This window comes from Dromiciops gliroides, chromosome 3 (genome assembly GCF_019393635.1).
Source record: "Dromiciops gliroides isolate mDroGli1 chromosome 3, mDroGli1.pri, whole genome shotgun sequence".
In the NCBI taxonomy this organism is placed as follows: Eukaryota; Metazoa; Chordata; class Mammalia; order Microbiotheria; family Microbiotheriidae; genus Dromiciops; species Dromiciops gliroides.
The window spans coordinates 662,028,517-662,047,934 of NC_057863.1; the positions used below are offsets into that span (position 1 = coordinate 662,028,517).

At 38.4% G+C, this 19,418-nt stretch overlaps 1 protein-coding gene across 1 annotated transcript in view; it reads left to right on the forward strand.

Annotated features, from left to right (window-relative positions):
- LOC122748411 (zinc finger protein 420-like) overlaps positions 1–19,107 on the forward strand; it is a 29,455-nt gene extending 10,348 nt beyond the window's left edge. Inside the window, exons 5-9 of the mRNA XM_043994050.1 lie at positions 11,265–11,405; positions 11,856–13,938; positions 15,820–15,847; positions 18,437–18,492; positions 19,068–19,107. Of these exons, the coding sequence (XP_043849985.1) occupies positions 11,265–11,405; positions 11,856–13,938; positions 15,820–15,847; positions 18,437–18,492; positions 19,068–19,107 (2,348 nt within the window). The remainder of the gene's footprint in view (positions 1–11,264; positions 11,406–11,855; positions 13,939–15,819; positions 15,848–18,436; positions 18,493–19,067) is intronic.
- Positions 19,108–19,418: the final 311 nt, after the last annotated feature.

The window sequence follows — 19,418 nt, forward strand, 5'->3', positions numbered from 1 at the left end:
TCTGAAAGATTATACACCATTTTGCTGGGTGCAGGATTCTTGGCTGTAGTCCCAGTTCCTTTGCCCTCTGGAATATCATATTCCATGCCCTCCAGTCCTTTAATGTAGAGGCTGCTAGATCTTGCTTTATCCTTTTTGGAGCTCCACAGTATTTGAATTCCTTTTTTCTAGCTGCTTGCAGTATTTTCTCCTTCACCTGTGTAACGATTGGAATAACGCCACCTGCTGGATACTAACTGTAGAAGAGTTCTGCCCATGAAGCGAAGGTCTTTGAGGGCAAGACCAGGAGTCTTGTCTTTGGTATCAGGAAGTGACGCGGACTAGTGGGAGGAGGAAGGAAGAGACTGGCGCGGAGTCTCGGGGCTCTTTCCTCTGGACTCTGGCGGAGAAGGGAGCTAGAAATGCGCTCTCCCTTTAATAGATAGGAATCTAGACCTTTCTCTCTCTCTTTACCAAATTCTTATTCTCCTTAATAAATGCTTAAAAGTCTAACTCTTGCTAAAGCTTATAATTTATTGGCGACCACTCATTAAATATTTTAGACAGACTAGCTAGAATTTTAACCCTTAACAGATTTTTTTTTAATTTAATTTTTAATTTTTTTTTTTTTTTTTTTTTAACGGGATAATGGGGGTTAAGTGACTTGCCCAGGGTCACACAGCTAGTAAGTGTCAAGTGTCTGAGGCCGGATTTGAACTCAGGTACTCCTGAATCCAGGGCCGGTGCTTTATCCACTGCGCCACCTAGCCGCCCCTTAGACATGTTTTTGAGAACTTTCATTGTTTGATTTGATTATTGACAAAGCTATTTTAAAGTTGTGTTAAGCTCAATTTTGTAGGAAATTTCCTGGCTGATTACCAGTATCCACACATCAACCCCTGAAAAGACTTCCATTCCACGACTACACCTACAGGACATCTAAGAAAAGACTTTCAGAGACTTTAAATGAACAGTTTTGATTTGTTGTTTTTGTTTTTGTTTTTTTTTTTTCTCTTTCTGTTATAATATACACCATCTGTAATATGTATTCTCTGCAGAGGCCCTCCCTTTGCAAGACTAATGTCAAAGCGTCAGTTCATGAGGACAAAAAAAAAAAATCGCCCCTCTGGACAAAACTTTCCTCTCTTCCTTTTCTATATTGTTGTTCACATATTATTAGTTATCAATAGTTATTATATTCTTTTTACTGTTCCGTCAAGGAAACATTTTGCTTCTTGAGGAACAACAGGGGGGACTGTAACGATTGGAATAACGCCACCTGCTGGATACTAACTGTAGAAGAGTTCTGCCCATGAAGCGAAGGTCTTTGAGGGCAAGACCAGGAGTCTTGTCTTTGGTATCAGGAAGTGACGCGGACTAGTGGGAGGAGGAAGGAAGAGACTGGCGCGGAGTCTCGGGGCTCTTTCCTCTGGACTCTGGCGGAGAAGGGAGCTAGAAATGCGCTCTCCCTTTAATAGATAGGAATCTAGACCTTTCTCTCTCTCTTTACCAAATTCTTATTCTCCTTAATAAATGCTTAAAAGTCTAACTCTTGCTAAAGCTTATAATTTATTGGCGACCACTCATTAAATATTTTAGACAGACTAGCTAGAATTTTAACCCTTAACACCTGGGAGTTCTGGAATTTGGCTATAATATTCCTGGAGGTTTTCCTTTTGGGATCTCTTTCAGGAGGTGATCAGTGGATTCTTTCAATGTCTATTTTAGCTTCTGCTTCTAGAATATCAGGGCAATTTTCTCTCACAATCTCTTGGAGGATGGTGTCTAAGCTTTTGTTTTGGTCATGGTTTTCAGTTAGTCCAATGATTTTCAAATTATCTCTCCTAGATTTATTTTCTAGGTCAGCTGTTTTTCCAAGGAGATATTTCACATTGCCCTCTATTTTTTTATTCATTTGGATTTGCTTTGCTGTGTCTGGGTTTCTTATAAAGTCACTAGCTTCCATTTGTTCAATCCTAGTTCTTAAGCAATAACTTTTATCAGACAGTTTTTTTTAATCTTCTTTTCCATTTGGGTTTTCAAGCTGTTGACTTTTTTCTCATAACTCTCTTGCATTGCTCTCATTTCTCTTTCCATTTTTTCCTCCACCTCTCTAAATCTTCCTTCTATCTCTCCTACTTTCTCTTCAAAGTCCCTTTTGAGCAATTTCATGGCTGAAGTCCAGTTCATATTTTTCTTGGAAGCTTTGGATGTAGGGGCCCTGAGGTTGCTATCCGCTTCTGTGAGTGCACCTCGATCTTCCTTTTCTTTCAAGAAACTTTCTATTGTTCTCAACTCTCTTTGCTTGCTCATCTTGCCATTTTTTACTTGACTGTGGGGCCCTGCTTCCAAGCTGCACTGTTCTAAGGTTCAGAGGGTTCCCGGTTTTTTGATTTGAGGTAGGGCAGACAAGGGAAAGCTCAAGTGTTTTTTTAAACACCAAAATGAGTCTATGTGGCCCAGTGAAGTGCTCTATCTGCTACTGTGTGGGAACTCCAGTTCCCCTCCAGGGCAGACATCCCAGGCCTTGAAAGTATCTCTGGATTAGTAACAAAGACATTAGTGTCCACTGCTGAAGCTTGATACAATATCAAGGTAAACAGCACAACAGCTTGTATTTAAAGCTGAGAAGAAGGGTAAAGACCTACTGACAACTTTCCTTTAATCTGAAATTCTAGTCTGTTTTATACAGGCAAGGTTTCAAGGTGCTCCTCCCACTGGCCAGCAAAGAAGTTGTAGGAACGCTCTAGGCAGGTACCTTAGGTGGTAGCTACTGTAGAAGAGGAAAAAGGAAAAACTCTTTAGGAAGGGAGATCCAACCAGGACCCAAAGAGATTGGTCAGGCATTGTTCCTTCATGATGTAGGCATGGGGAGTGTGCAAGTACTGGAAAGCAAAATAAAATGGTTCAATGAGGAATGAAATGACTAAGACAGTGGCATGTTGAAGATACAGAAAGAGAGCTCATAGGTTTGCTCTATCATGTCCTTTCCATAGAACTTCTGCCTTACTTTACTTGATTCAAATGCCCTGGCTTTACTCATTTACAAAATACTGATAGGTATTCTGAGTTCAAAAATTTAAAAATGAATCCAGTGTGTTAGGTGCAGAGTAACTAAAGCTAAAGTACACTTCCTTGTGGACTGCTATTGCCTCCTTTCAAAAGATCTAAGTCATTACCTTTTTGCTCTGAGGCCTTAGCTCCTTTCAGCTTGCTCACTGCACTGGAGTGGCCCAGCCTAGTTGGTCTTGTTTTGGGTAACACCTACCCCAGCTGGCAGATTCCCTTCTGCATTGAAGCCAGGGGACTCACAACTGGCCTGTTGTACTACTACCTTGTTGTGCTTGGACTGGGGGGCCCCAACTGCTGATCTGTGTTGAGGGTTGTAGCCCTTTGGTGGCTTGACCAGACACCTTCTGAGCTGACTTGTCCTCCCCCTTTACCCTGGTGAGACAGACCTTTCCTGAAGATCTTCTAGGTTGTCAATTGTTTCACTCCATTTTTTTTTTCAGGTTTTACAGCTCCAGAATATGTTGAGGCATATTTTAAACTTTATTTCTGAGGAAAATTTGGGAGAGCTCAGGCAACTTGCTGGTTTCCTTCCCCAGCCTTGGCTCCTTATCTATTTTTTTGATTAAGTGCATGTCATGGGGCAAGTCATTCAACTCCAATTGCATGAAATATCCTGACCCATCTTCAGTGGTGCTGATATATATCTATCTTGTCACTGGACCCATGAGATCACCCTGATTTTATGGTCCTCTTTCAGAATGAAGGACAAAAATGACCTACACTCAGTCTCTGAATGGGCATTGCCTCAGACAAACTGAGACCTGATTAAGAACTTAATTGAAAAGGCAAAGGTCATTCAGTACATTTGGGGCTATGTCCACTTGTCCCGATAAACATCTAGCCACTGGACCCAGATTTGTCTGGAGGAGAGACTGAGGTTGGTGACTTTGCACAGTCTTTCCTCCCTCAAATCCTGTTCATTGTAAGTCATGACATCACCCCCAATATCTTGATCCTCTTCAAGAATGAAGGATAAACCAGGCAAAGCAAAAACAGAGAAAGAAATTTATTGACCAATTTCCCTAATGAATATTGATGCTAAAATCTTAAATAAGATATTAGCAAGGAGATTACAGCAAGTGATCACCAGGATAATACACTATGACCAGGTGGGATTTAAACCAGGAATGCAGGGCTGGTTCACCATTAGGAAAACTATTAACATAATCAACCACATCAATAAGAAAACCAACCAAAATCATATGATTATCTCAATAGATGCAGAGAAAGATTTTGACAAAATAACAGCACCCATTCCTAATAAAAACACTAGAGAGTTTAGGAATAGGTGGAGCTTTCCTTAGAATAATAAACAGTATCTACCTAAAGCCATCAGCAAGTATTATATGCAATGGAGATAAATTAGAGGCCTTCCCAATAAGATCAGGGGTGAAACAGGGATGTCCATTATCACCCGTTATTTAATATTGTCCAGAAATGTTAGCTTTCACAATCAGAGAAGAGAAAGGAATTAAAGGAATTAGAATAGGCAAGGAGGAAACAAAATTATCACTCTTTGCAGATGATATGATGGTATACTTAAAGAATCCTAGAGAATCAACTCAAAAATTACTTGAAACAATTAACAACTTTAGCAAAGTAGCAGGATACAAAATAAATCCACAGAAATCATCAGCATTTCTATACATGACTAACAAAGCCCAGCAGCAAGAGATAGAAAGAGAAATTCCATTTAAAGTAATGGTAGATAATATAACATATTTGGGAGTCTACTTACCAAGACAAACCCAGGAACTCTATGAACACAACTACCAAACACTCTTCACACAAATCAAATCAGATCTAAATAATTGGAAAGATATCAATTGCTCATGGATAGGCAGAGCTAATATAGTAAAAATGACAATACTGCCTAAATTAATTTACTTATTCAGTGCCATACCAATCAGACTACCTAAAAATTATTTTATAGAGCTAGAAAAAATAATAACAAAATTCATCTGGAAAAACAAAAATTCAAGAATATCCAGGGAAATAATGAAAAAAATTCACAGGAAGGTAGGTTAGCAGTACCAAACCTGGAGGTTTACTATAAAGCGGCAGTCATCAAAACTATCTGGTACTGGCTAAAAAATAGAGTGGAGGATCAATGGAACAGGCTAGGCTCAGGAAATGCAGTAGTAAATGACACTAGTAATGTAGTGTTTGATAAACCCAAAGACTCCAGCTTCTGGGATAGGAATTCAGTATTTGACAAAAACTGCTGGGAAAACTGGAAGATAGTATGGCAGAAATTAGGCATAGACCAACATCTTACACCTAATACTAAAATAAGGTCAAAATGGATACACGATTTAGACATAAGAGGTGATACCATAGGTAAATTAGGAGAGAAAGGAATGGTCTACCTATCAGATCTTTGGAAAGGAAAACAGTTTATGATCAAACAAGAGATAGAGTATATTATAAAATGCAAAGTGGATGATTTTGATTACATTAAATTAAAAAAAATTTTGTACAAACAGAAGCAATGCATCCAAAATTAGAAGGGAGGCAGAAAGCTGGGAAACAATTTTTGAGGCCAGTACTTCTGATAAAGGCCTCATCTCTAAAATATGTAGGGAACTAAATCAAATTTATAAGAATCCAAGTCATTCCCCAATTGAGAAATGGTCAAAGGATATGAACAGGCAGTTTTCTGATGAAGAAACCAAAGCTATCTATTCCCATATGAAAAAATGCTCTAAATCACTATTGATTAGAGAGATGCAAATTAAAACAACTCTGAGGTACCACCTGACACCTATCAGATTGGCTAAAATGACAAAAAAGGAAAATAATAAATGTTGGAGAAGCTATGGAAAAATTGGAACACTAATGCATTGTTGGTGGAGCTGTGAACTGATCCAACCATTCTGGAGAGCAATTTGGAATTATGCCCAAAGGGCGATAAAGCTGTGCATAGCCTTTGACCCAGCAATACCACTTTTGGGTCTTTTGCCCAAAGAAATTATGGAAAGGGGAAAGGGACCCACATGTACAAAAATATTTATAGCTGCTCTTTATGTGATGGCAAGGAATTGGAAGCTGAGGGGATGCCCATCAATTGGGGAATGGCTGGACAAGTTGTGGTATATGAATACAATGGAATACTATTGTGCTGTAAGAAATGATGAGCAGGAGGAGTTCAGAGAAACCTGGAGGGTCTTGCGTGGGCTGATGATGAGTGAGATGAGCAGAACCAGAAGAACATTGTACACAGTATCATCAACAATGAGTGTTGATCTACTGTGATGGACTATATTCTTCTCACCAATGCAATGGTACAGAAGAGTTTCAGGGAGCTCATGATAGAAGAGGATCTCCAAATCCAAGAAAAAAAAAAAAAGAACTGTGGAGTATAGATGCTGAATGAACCATACTATTTCTTTTGTTTTTGGTGCTGTTGTTTTTTCTATTTTGAGTTTTTTCATCATTTCTCTGATTTTTCTCTTATAACATGACTAATGCAGAAATAGGATTAATGTTATTATGTGTGTATTTATATATATATATATATACATATATATATATATATATATATATATATATATATATCCTATATCAGATTACCTGCTGTCTAGGGGAGGGGGGAGGGAGGGAGAAAAATCTGAAATTGGAAAGCTTGTATAAACAAAAGTTGAGAACTATCTTTACATGTAACGGAAAAATAAATCAATCAATCAATAAAATACATTAAAAAAAAGAATGAAGGATAAACAATCACAAACTACCATAAAATAATTGTTTTATAGAGATAGAAAAAATAGAAAATTTCTCTGGAAGGACTAAAGGACAAGAATATGAAGAAAATTAATAAATGCAAAGGAAGGTGGCCTAGCCATACCCATCTAAAACTATATTATAAAGCAGCAGTCATCAAAACTCTCTGGTAATGGCTAAGATGTGGAGTGCAAGATCAGTGGAATAGGTTAGGTACACCAAATGGAGGAGTAAAGGACTATAGTATAGGGTTTGAGAAACCAAAAGAGTACAGCTTCTAGTATAAGAACTCCCTATTGGACAAAAACTGCTGGTTGACATGGAAATTGTATGGCAGATACTAAACATAGACAAACATCTCACACCTTATACCAAGGTACAGTCAAAATGAGTACATGATATAGATATAAAGGGTGGCACCCCCAGCAAATTAGGAAAGCAGAGAGTAGTTTGTCAGATTTGTGGACAGAGGAAGATTTTAGGCCCAAACCAGAGAGAGAGAACATCATGAAATGCAAAGTGGATCATATTGCTTACATTAAGTGAAAAAATGCTTACAGAAACACAATCAATGTAACCAAGATTAGAAGAAAAGCAGAAAGTTGGGGATCACTTTTTTATAGCAAGTGTTTCTGAAGAAGGCCTGATGTCTCCAACATAAAGAGAACTTAACCACATTTAGAAGAACACAAGCCATTCCCCTATTGACAAATGGCCAATGAATGTGAGCAGGCAGTTTTCAAGGTCAGGAGTCAAAGGGACCGCTACTCATATGGAGAAGTGCTTTAAATCACTTTCGAGTAGGGATGAAAATGAAAACAACCACCTGACACCTCTCAGACTGGCTAATATGACAGAAAAGGAAAATGATCACTGATGGAGATGTGGGTAAATTGAAACACTAATGAATTGTAGCTGGAGTTGTGAACTGATCCAAACCCTGTCCAGAGCAATTTGTAACTATACCGAAAGGGCAATAAAGCTGTGCATAGTATTTGATCCAGCCATATCATTACTAAGTCTCTATCCCAAAGAGATCATAAAAAGAGACCTACATGTACAAAAAGATTTGTAGCTGCTTTTCTTGCCCTTCCAAATAATTAGAAATGGAAGGAATGAGGGGGCAGCTAGGTGCCACAGTGGATAAAGCACCAGCCCTGGATTCAGGAGTACCTGAGTTCAAATCCAGCCTTGGACACTTGACACTTACTAGCTGTGTGACCCTGGGCAAGGCACTTAATGCTCATTGCCCAGCTAAAAGAACCCAAATGAACAACAACAACAAAAAAGAAATGCAAGGAATGGCCATGGATTGGGGAATGACTGAACCAGTTGTCGTATATGAATGTAATGGAATACTATTTTGCTAAAAGAAATGATAAACAGGCAGATTTCAGAAAAACCTGGAAAGCCTTAAATGGACTGAAGCTGAGTGAGCAGAACCAGGAGAACGTTGTACATAATAACAGCACCGTTGTGGGATGATCAACTGTGATAGACTTAGCTCTTCTCAGCAATACTGTATTATAAGAAAACTCCAAAGGACTCATCATGGCAAATGCTCTCCACATCCAGGGAAAAGAACTGTGGACTCTGAATGTACATTAAAACATCCTATTTTGAGGTTTTATTTGTTTTGGTTTTTCTTCCCTTTTGTTCTGATTTTTCTTTTTAACAACAGGAGTAATGTAGAAATATGTTTAATATGATTGTACATATGTAACATATATCACATTGCTTTATATATTGGGGAAGGAGGAGGGAAGAGAGGAAGAAAACTTTGGAATTCAAAATCTTATAAAAAGAAATTTGAAAATTCTTTACATGTAACTGGAAAAAATAAACTATTATGACTGGTCTAAAATTATGCTTTGTTTTATGGTTCCAAATAATTGGAAACTTAAGCCATGCCCGTTAATTGGTGAATAGCTGAACAAATTGTGCTATAGATATGTGATGAAATAATAGTGTGCTATATGAAATGAGGAGCAGACAGATTTCAGAAAAACCTGCAAAGACTTCTATGAACTGATGCTAAGTGAAATGAGCAAAACCAGAACATTGTACATCATAATAGCAACATTGTACAATGATCATCTATGAAAGACTTAGCTCTTCTCACTAATACAATGATCCAAGACATTTCCAAAGGGCTCATGATGGAAAATGCTATCCACATCAAGAGAAAAAACATTGGAGTCTAAAAGATTGAGACATACTATTTTCACATTTTTTCTTTTTTTTCTATTTTTCATACTATGAGTGAGATTTCCCCCACCCCTTAAATATTAATCACTAAGTGATTTAACAGTAGTATTAATCAGTTTATAGGCTAGAAACTGTGATTTAAAAGATTTAGATATTCTTTAGTAGCTTAAGTAAATGATAATGAAGTAACCAAGATAGATATTGAAAGGAGCTAGGGCAAATGCTAACTTGCCTACTCCACAAGCTTAACCTGACTTCCAGTTGTGGTTACAGTATAGCCACCAATCAGCTTAAAGGTCAAATGCCTAAAATAGTACCTTCTGATGTATAAGGGACCAATGAGAGCTGGAGAGAAGTTGGCAGGCCAAGCTTAACCAATATGGTGGAAAGTCTTGATAGTTGAGAAAAAAGTCAGAGAAATAAAGGCTAGAGAGGACACATCCAAGATGGCAAAATTGCAATCCAGGATCTGGTTTCCTATGTTATGAGCCTGTTACAGTAACAGTTTTATTTTATTTTATTTTTTTAATTTTAAGGGAGGCAATTGCCCAGGGTCACACAGCTAGTAAGTGTTAAGTGTCTGAGGCCGGATTTGAACTCAGGTACTCCTGACTCCAGGGCCAGTACTCTATCCACTGCGCCACCTAGCTGTCCCAACAGTGTTATTTTTAAACAATGTATAGAATTGCAAGTGACTCTGCTAGTAGCTTTTGGCTTCTTTCTCCCTGTTCCATACTTATTGTATTTGTACTGCTTGGGTTATGATATATAGTGGGAGGAGTCATTGTGTATAAATATCCTTGAATCCTGAGGCTTGGGGTCTTTGGGTCCTAGAACTGAGACCAACTTTATTGTGAGAAAGGATCCCTCTCTCAATAAACCTATTTTCTTTTCCGTTTCTTTGTCCAACACTGCAACTTTGAAATGTTCACTACACTGGTTTTTCCCTTCTGACCTGTCTTTTCTTTCACAACATGAATAATGTGGAAATGTATATAAATCATTCCACATGTAAAAGCTATACTAGATTGCTTAGCATTTTGGGAAGGGGGAAGGAAAAGGATGGAGGGAAAAGAATTGAAACTCAATAGTATGGAAAATAAATTTTGGAAGCTACCTTTACATGGAATGGGGAAAAAATTACTATTTACAAAATAATATAAGCCATGTTGCAGGTGTTTCTTCTTTTTTTTTAATTAATAAAGCATTTTATTTTTCCCCCATTACATGTGAAGATAGTTCTCAACTTTTGTTTATACAAGTTTTCCAATTTCAGATTTTTCTCCCTCCCCTCCCTTCCCCCTCCCCTAGACAGCAGGTAATCTGATATATATATTTATGTATACACACAATACCATTAAACATATTTCTGCATTAGTCATGTTATAAGAGAAAAATCAGAGCAATTATGAAAAACCTCAAAATAGAAAAACATCAGCACCAAAAACAAAAGAAATAGTATGGTTCAATCAGCATCTATACTCCATAGTTCTTTTTTTTTTTTTTTTTGGATTTGGAGATCTTCTTCTATCATGAGTTCCCTGGAACTCTTCTGTACCATTGCATTGTTGAGAAGAATATAGTCCATCACAGTAGATCAACACTCAAATGTTGATGATACTGTGTACAATGTTCTTCTGGTTCTGCTCATCTCATTCATCATCAGCCCACGCAAGACCCTCCAGGTTTCTCTGAACTCCTCCTGCTCATCATTTCTTACAGCACAATAGTATTCCATTACATTCATATACCCCAACTTGTCTAGCCATTCCCAAATTGATGGGCATCCCCTCAAATTCCAATTCCTTGCCACCACATAAAGAGCAGCTATAAATATTTTTGTACATGTGGGTCCCTTTCCCCTTTCCATGATTTCTTTGGGCAAAAGACCCAAAAGTGGTATTGCTGGGTCAAAGGGTATGCACAGCTTTATCGCCCTTTGGGCATAATTTCAAATTGCTCTCCAGAATGGTTGGATCAGTTCACAGCTCCACCAACAATGCATTAGTGTTCCAATTTTTCCATAGCTTCTCTAACATTTATTATTTTCCTTTTTTGTCATTTTAGCCAATCTGATAGGTGTCAGGTGGTATGCAGGTGTTTCTAAAGGTTCCTTCTGCCTATTTTCAATAAAAAATTCTTAATTTTTAGTTGGGAAATAGAATATGAATAAGGTGACATTATTCCACATGACAAAAGAACATATATTTAGGTGTATGTATGTTTTTTTTTTTTTGTTAGGTGTATGTATCTTACTGTTAATACATAATTGTTTTCTTCAGGTGGAGAAACCAGGTTGGAAGTGAAGAAGATAACTACAAAGGTGAACATTTCTGTTCAAGAATTTGTCCAGCTTAGATTTGAGAGTGATGGTGCCTGTAACTGCAATTTGAAAGAAATATGTGACTCTGATACCAAGGCGGGTAAGAGTATCTGCGAGTTTGATGAAATTGAAAAGGCACTCAGAGAGTCTTCAGTCTTTAAGAACAGCAAGAGAATGAATATTTCATGGAATGAATATTTTCAGGATTGTGAAGAAAATAAATGGTTTCCTAAACATCTAGAGCCTTTTCAGGCCCAGGAGAAGTCTCTTCAAATGCAAATATCCAAAGGCAATCATCTGGAAATGGCTTTGAATTTGAATTCTAATCTCATTAGACATCAAAAAAGTGACAAAAGTGGGAAGGCCTTCAGTCTGAACTCTAAGTTCATTCCTCTTCAGAAAATTCACATTAGAAAGGAACCTGTTGAATTCAATGAATGTAAAGCATCCTCATCCCTTCACTCATCTCTTCCTTGCCCTGCTAAATTTTACCATGGAATGAGAAGATATGCAGTTCATTGTTGTGGAAAGGCCTTTTCTTCAAACTCAGATCTTATTAGGCATCAGAATATTCACAATGGAAAAAAGTTGTATAAATGTAATCAGTGTGGAAAGACTTTCACAGGGGAATCCCATTTTGCTGTGCATCAGAGAATCCACACTGGAGAGAAACCTTATGAATGCTATCAGTGTGGAAAGAAGTTCAGATGCAGCTCCGGTTTTGCTGTACATCAGAAAATCCACACTGGAGAGAAACCTTATGAATGCTATCAGTGTGGAAAGGCTTTCACAAAGAGATCCAATCTTGCTGCACATCAGAGAATCCACACTGGAGAGAAACCTTATGAATGTAATCAGTGTGGAAAGACTTTCACAGTCCGCTCCCATCTTGTTAAACATCAGAGAATCCACACTGGAGAGAAACCTTATAAATGTAATCAGTGTGGAAAGGCTTTCACATGGAGCTCTGATTTTGTTGGACATCAGAGAATCCACACTGGAGAGAAACCTTATGAATGTAATCAGTGTGGAAAGACTTTCACAAAGAGGTACCCTCTTGTTAGACATCAGAAAATCCACACTGGACAGAAACCTTATAAATGTAATCAGTGTGAAAAGGCTTTCACAGAGAGATCCAGTCTTGTTGCACATCAGGGAATCCACACTGGAGAGAAACCTTATGAATGTAATCAGTGTGGAAAGACTTTCAGAAAGAGGTCCTATCTTGCTGTACATCAGAAAATCCACACTGGAGAGAAACCTTATGAATGTAATCAGTGTGGGAAGGCTTTCACAGTGAGATCCAGTCTTGCTAAGCATGGGAGAATACACATTGGTGAGAAACCTTATGAATGTAATCAGTGTGGGAAGGCTTTCACAGAGAGATCCAGTCTTGCTAAGCATGGGAGAATACACACTGGAGAGAAACCTTATGAATGTAATCAGTGTGGAAAGGCTTTCACACAGAGTTCTCATCGTGCTGCACATCAGAGAATCCACACTGGAGAGAAAACTTATGAATGTAGTCAATGTGGAAAGACTTTCACAGTCCGCTCCCATCTTGTTAAACATCAGAGAATCCACACTGGAGAGAAACCTTATGAATGCAATCAGTGTGGGAAGGCTTTCACAGTGAGATCTAGTCTTGCTAAGCATGAGAGAATACACATTGGAGATAAACCTTATGAATGTAATCAGTGTGGAAAGGCTTTCACACAGAGCTCCAGTCTTGCTCAGCATGAGAGATCCCACACTGGAGAGAAACCTTATGAATGTAATCAGTGTGGAAAGACTTTCACCATCAGCTCCTATCTTGTTAGACATCAGAGACTCCACACTGGAGAGAAACCTTATGAATGTAATCAGTGTGGAAAGGCTTTCACACAGAGCTCCAATCTTGCTCAGCATGAGAGATCTCACACTGGAGAGAAACCTTATAAATGTAATCAGTGTGGAAAGACTTTCACAGTCAGCTCCTATCTTGTTAGACATCAGAGACTCCACACTGGAGAGAAACCTTATGAATGCAATCAGTGTGGGAAGGCTTTCACAGTGAGATCTAGTCTTGCTAAGCATGAGAGAATACACATTGGAGATAAACCTTATGAATGTAATCAGTGTGGAAAGGCTTTCACACAGAGCTCCAGTCTTGCTCAGCATGAGAGATCCCACACTGGAGAGAAACCTTATGAATGTAATCAGTGTGGAAAGACTTTCACCGTCAGCTCCTATCTTGTTAGACATCAGAGACTCCACACTGGAGAGAAACCTTATGAATGTAATCAGTGTGGAAAGGCTTTCACACAGAGCTCCAATCTTGCTCAGCATGAGAGATCTCACACTGGAGAGAAACCTTATGAATGTAATCAGTGTGGAAAGACTTTCACAGTCAGCTCCCATCTTGTTAGACATCAGAGACTCCACACTGGAGAGAAACCTTATGAATGTAATCAGTGTGGAAAGGCTTTCACAGAGAGATCCAGTCTTGCTGCACATCAGAGAATCCACAGTGGAGAGAAAACTTATGAATGTAATCAGTGTGGAAAGTCTTTCACAGTGAGATCCAGTCTTGCTAGGCATGAGAGAATCCACACTGGAGAGAAACCTTATGAATGTTATCAGTGTGGAAAGAAGTTCAGATACAGGTCCAGTTGTGCTGCACATCAGAGAATCCACACTGGAGAGAAACCTTATGAATGTAATCTATGGAAAGGCTTTCACACTGAGATCCAGTTTTGCTAACCATCAGAGAATTCACATGAGGGACATCTTGGGAATACAATAAATGTGGCAAAACCTTCAGGCAGTATTCGTATTCTATAGAAATCCTATCCCTCTTATGAATTAGAAAGTGCATTCAGTTGTCATTTAGACCTTCATCAAAATTAGGCAATTCATTTTAATTTTTTTTGTCATTTATTTAGAATTTTATTTTCCTCCCAATTACATGTAAAACCTATTTTAAAGTCTATTTTAAAACTTTGTGTTTCATATACCCAAAAGAATTTGGGACTGTGCATACCCTTTGACCCAGTAATACCACTACTAGGTCTGTATCCCAAAGAGATCATAGAAAAGGGATGTGGTGGGCAAAACTAAATGTGTATGGTCACCTGTCCCCAGTGTGGAGAAAGTTACCTAGGACAACAGTTTAACAGTTTAGGTATTTAACATTTATTAAAATATATTAGAGGTTAGCAAAGAGAGGACAAGTGTCTGATAGAATAGGAAAACCTATCTATCCTAGAGGAGAGATCAGAGTTCACATCCCAACCTGGTTCTCCTACCAACCCCTCAGGAGGTTCCAACCACCAACTCACAAAACCATCTGCCTTACACACTGCTTCAAGTTAATTGGTTGAGAGTGGTCTCATGTTGATGTGAGGTAACTTCCTGACACTGAACCTTAGAAAGGTCAACCCATGTTCTCTCAGCAGGGGGCCCATGGTAATAATATTCTCAGGGAGAAGGATCCATATACACAGAAACATTGATAGCAGCTCTCTTTGTGGTGGCAAAGAACTGGAAATCAGGGGAATGGCTGAACAAATTGTGGCATATGAATGAAATGGAATACTATCGTGCTCTAAGAAAGGATGAGCAGGCAGATTTCAGAAAAACCTGGAGAGACTGAAGCGGACTGAGGCTGAGTGAAGTGAGCAGAACCATGAAGACATTGTACACAGTAACAGCAACAGTGTGTGATGATCAACCGTGATAGACTTAGCTCTTCTCAGCAGGGCAATGATCCAAAACAGTTTTAAAGAACTCATGATAGGGGGCAGCTAGGCGGCACAGTCGATAGAGCACTGGCCCTGGATTCAGGAGGACCTGAGTTCAAATCTGGCTTCAGACACTTAAACACTTACTAGCTGTGTGACCCTGGGCAAGTCACTTAACCCCAATTGCCTCACAAAAAAGAAAAAAAAGAACTCATGATAGAAATGTTCTCCACATCCAGAAAAAAACAAAAAACCAAATCTTTAGATTCTGAATGCAGATTGAATCCTACTCTTTCGACTTCTTCTTTTTCTTTTCTTTTCTTTTTTTTTTTTTGGTTTTAACTTGTGTTCTGATTCTTCTTTTACAAAATGACTAATGAAGAAAGATGTTTAATGTGATTGCACATATGGAACCTACATCATATTGCTTTCTATCTTGGGGTGGGAGTAGGGATGGGAGGGAGAGAGAAAAATTTGGAACTAAACATCTTATGAAAACAAATAACAAAACCGTTTTTTGGTGAGGTAATTGGGGTTAAGTGACATGCCCAGGGTCACACAGCTAGTAAGTTATCTAGTGTCTGAGGCTGGATTTGAACTGAGGTTCTCCTGTCTCCTCTATCCACTGCCCTACCTAGCTGCCCTTTGTTGAAAACTTTACATGTAACTGGAGCATAATAAAATACTTTTATTATTAAAAAAACAACAACTGTATTCCAAATGCTCTTCCTCCTTCCCTTCCCACCTCCCCTTCAGAACTCAAATAATTCAAAATCAGTTACACATGAGTAGTTATGCAAAATATTTCCACATTAGTCAGGTTGTCAAAAAAAGCAGACAAAAAATCAGAAAAAGACACTAAAAATATGTTTCAGATACCATCAGTTCTTTCTCTGGAGATGGACCTCATTTTTCATAAATCCTTCAGAGTTGACTTGAAACATTGAGTTGCTGAGAATAACCAAGTCATTCACAGTTTACAATATTGTTGTTACTTTGTATACAGTGCATCTCACTGTGTATCAGCTCATATAATTCTTTCCAGGTTTTTCTGAGAGCATCCTGCTCATCATTTCAGTTACTATTGCTACCTGAATTTACCTCCACATGGCATCTGAGCATTTCTCCAAATCTGAGTCTAAATCAAGAAAGAAACAGCCCAGAGGGGCAAAAAGGGTCATCTGATGCTCTAATCTGCCTAGCCAAAAGGCAGAGGAAATATTCAATAAATGGAATGAGAGGAGCCAAATAGTCAAAAATAAAGAGGAGGGATTGTGAGAAATGGGTAGTTGTCTCCTCTCAATGTGGTTATAACAGTCAGTCATACTTCCCTGACCTGCTTGTAGGACAAAGGTCTCAGATCCTCTCCTCCCCCTCAGGTTGGCACGGTCACATGGTTCAAGGAGCCCTGGTCTCAATTAGGTCCTCTCCAGAGTTGTGTCCATATAAGGAAGTATAAGGTCCACTCCTGAGTTATGCCCATACAAGGAAGAGGGGTGGGAATACTGCGTTCCGATTAGCTAGTTTTTGCGCGTAGATTGTAACCCCGACCAGTGATGAAAAAGGGGAAGGTGAGATTTCCCCCACCCCTTAAATATAAGTGATTTAACAGTAGTATTAATCAGTTTATAGACTACAAACTGTCATTTAAATGATTTAGATATTCTTTAGTAGCTTAAGTAAATGATAATGAAGTAACCAAGATAGATATTGAAAGGAGCTAGGGCAAATGCTAACTTGCCTACTCCACAAGCTTAACCTGACTTCCAGTTGTGGTTACAGTCTAGCCACCAATCAGCTTAAAGGTCAAATGCCTAAAATAGTACCTTCTGATGTATAAGGGACCAATGAGAGCTGGAGAGAAGTTGGCAGGCCAAGCTTAACCAATATGGTGGAAAGTCTTGATAGTTGAGAAAAAAGTCAGAGAAATAAAGGCTAGAGAGGACACATCCAAGATGGCAAAGATGCAATCCAGGATCTGCTTTCATATGTTATGAGCGTCTTACTTAGTAACAGTGTTATTTTAAAACAATATATAGGGGCAGCTAGGTGGCGCAGTGGATAGAGCACTGGCCCTGGATTTAAGAGTACCTGAGTTCAAATACAACCTCAGACACTTAACACTGACTAGATGTGTGACCCAGGGCAAGTCACTTAACCCCAATTGCCTGAAAACAAACAAACAAAACTATATAGAATTGCAAGTGACTATGCTAGTATCAGATGGCTTCTTTCTCCCTATTCCATACTTATTGTATTTGTACTGCTTGGGTTATGATAAATAGTTGGAGGAGTCATTCTGTATAAATATCCTTGAATCCTGAGGCTTGGGGTCTTTGGGTCCTAGAACTGAGACCAGCTTGATTGTGAGAAAGGATCCCTCTCTGAATAACCCTATTTTCTTTTCCCTTTCTTTGTCTAACACTGCAACTTTGAAATGTTCACTACACTGGTTTTTTCCTTTTGACCTGTTTTTTCTTTCACAACATGAACAATGTGGAAATATATACATATCATTCCACATGTAAAAGCTGTATTAGATTGCTTGCCATTTTGGGAAGGGAGAAGGAAAAGGAGAGAGTAAAAAAACTGAAACTCAAAATAATATGGGAAATAAATTTTGAAAGCTACCTTTACATGTAATGGGGGAAAAATTACTATTTACAAAATAAAATAAGCCATCTTGTAGGTGTTTCCAAAGATTTATTTTAAATAAAAAATTCTTCTTTTTGAGTGGGGAAATAGAATATGAATAAAGTTACATTATGCCACATGACAAAAGAACATACATTTAGGTATATGTATCTTTCTGTTAATACATAATTGTTTTCTTCAGGTGGAGAGACCAGGTTGGAAGTGAAGATGGCTACAAAGGTGAACATTTCTGTCAAAGAATTTGTCCAGCTTAGATTTGAGAGTGATGGTGCCTGTAACTGCAATTTGAAAGAAATCTGTGACTCTGATGCCAAGGTGGGTAAGAGTATCTGCAAGTTTGGTGAAATTGAAGAGGCACTCTAAGTTCATTCCTCTTCAGAAAATTCACATTAGAAAGGAACCTGTTGAATACAATGAATGTAAAGCATCCTCATCCCTTCAGTCATCTCTTCCTTGCCATGCTAGATTTTACCATGGAATGAGAAGATATGCAGTTCATTGTTCTGAACATTCACATTGGAAAAAAGTTTTATAAATGTAATCAGTGTAGGGGTGGCTAGGTGGCACAGTGGATAGAGCACTGCCCAGGAGTCAGGAGTACCTGAGTTCAAATCCGGCCTCAGACACTTAACACTTACTAGCCGTGTGACCCTGGGCAGGTCACTTAACCCCAATTGCCTCACTAAAAAAAAATACATTCTATAAATGTAATCAGTGTGGAAAGACTTTCACAGGTAGTTCTAGTCTTGCTTAGCATGAGAGAATCCACACTGAAGAGAAACCTTATGAATGTAATCAGTGTGGAAAGAAGTTCATATGCAGCTACAGTTTTGCTGCACATAAGAGAATTCACACTGGAGAGAAACCATATGAATATAATCAATGTGGAAAGGCTTTCACAGTGAACTCCCATCTTGCTGCACATCAGAGAATCCACACTGGAGAGAAACATTATGAATGTAATCAGTGTGGAAAGGCTTTTACACAGAGACCCAGTCTTGTTGCATATAAGAGAATCCACAAGGAAGAGATCTTAGGAATATAATAAATGTGGTAAAACCTTCAGGCAGTATTCATATTCTATAGAAATCTTATCTCTCTTATGAATTAGAAAATGCATTCAATCGTCATTCAGAGTGTGTTCAAAATTAGGCAATTCATTTTTATGTTTTTGTTATTTATTTAGAATTTTATTTTCCTCCCAATTACATGTAAAACCTATTTTAAAGTCCATTTTAAAACTATGTGTTTCATATACCCAAAAGAATTTGGGACTGTGCATACCCTTTGACCCAGTAATACCACTACTAGGTCTGTATCCCAAAGAGATCATAGAAAAGGGATGTGGTGGGCAAAACTAAATGTGTGTGGTCACCTGTCCCCAGTGTGGAGAAAGCTACCCAGGACAACAGTTTAACAGTTTAGGTATTTAACATTTATTAAAATATATTAGAGGTTAGCAAAGAGAGGACAAGTGTCTGATAGAATAGGAAAATCTATCTACTCTAGAGGAGAGATCAGAGTTCACACCCCTACGTGGTTCTTCTACCAACTCCCCAGGAAGGTTCCAACCACTAGCTGACAAAACCAACTTCCTTACATACTGCTTCAAGTTGATTGGTTGAGAATGGTCTCCTGTTGATGTGAGGTAACTTTCTGATACTGAACCTTAGAAAGGTCAACCCATGTTCTCTTAGCAGAGGGACCCTGGTAATAATATTCTCAGGGAGAAGGAC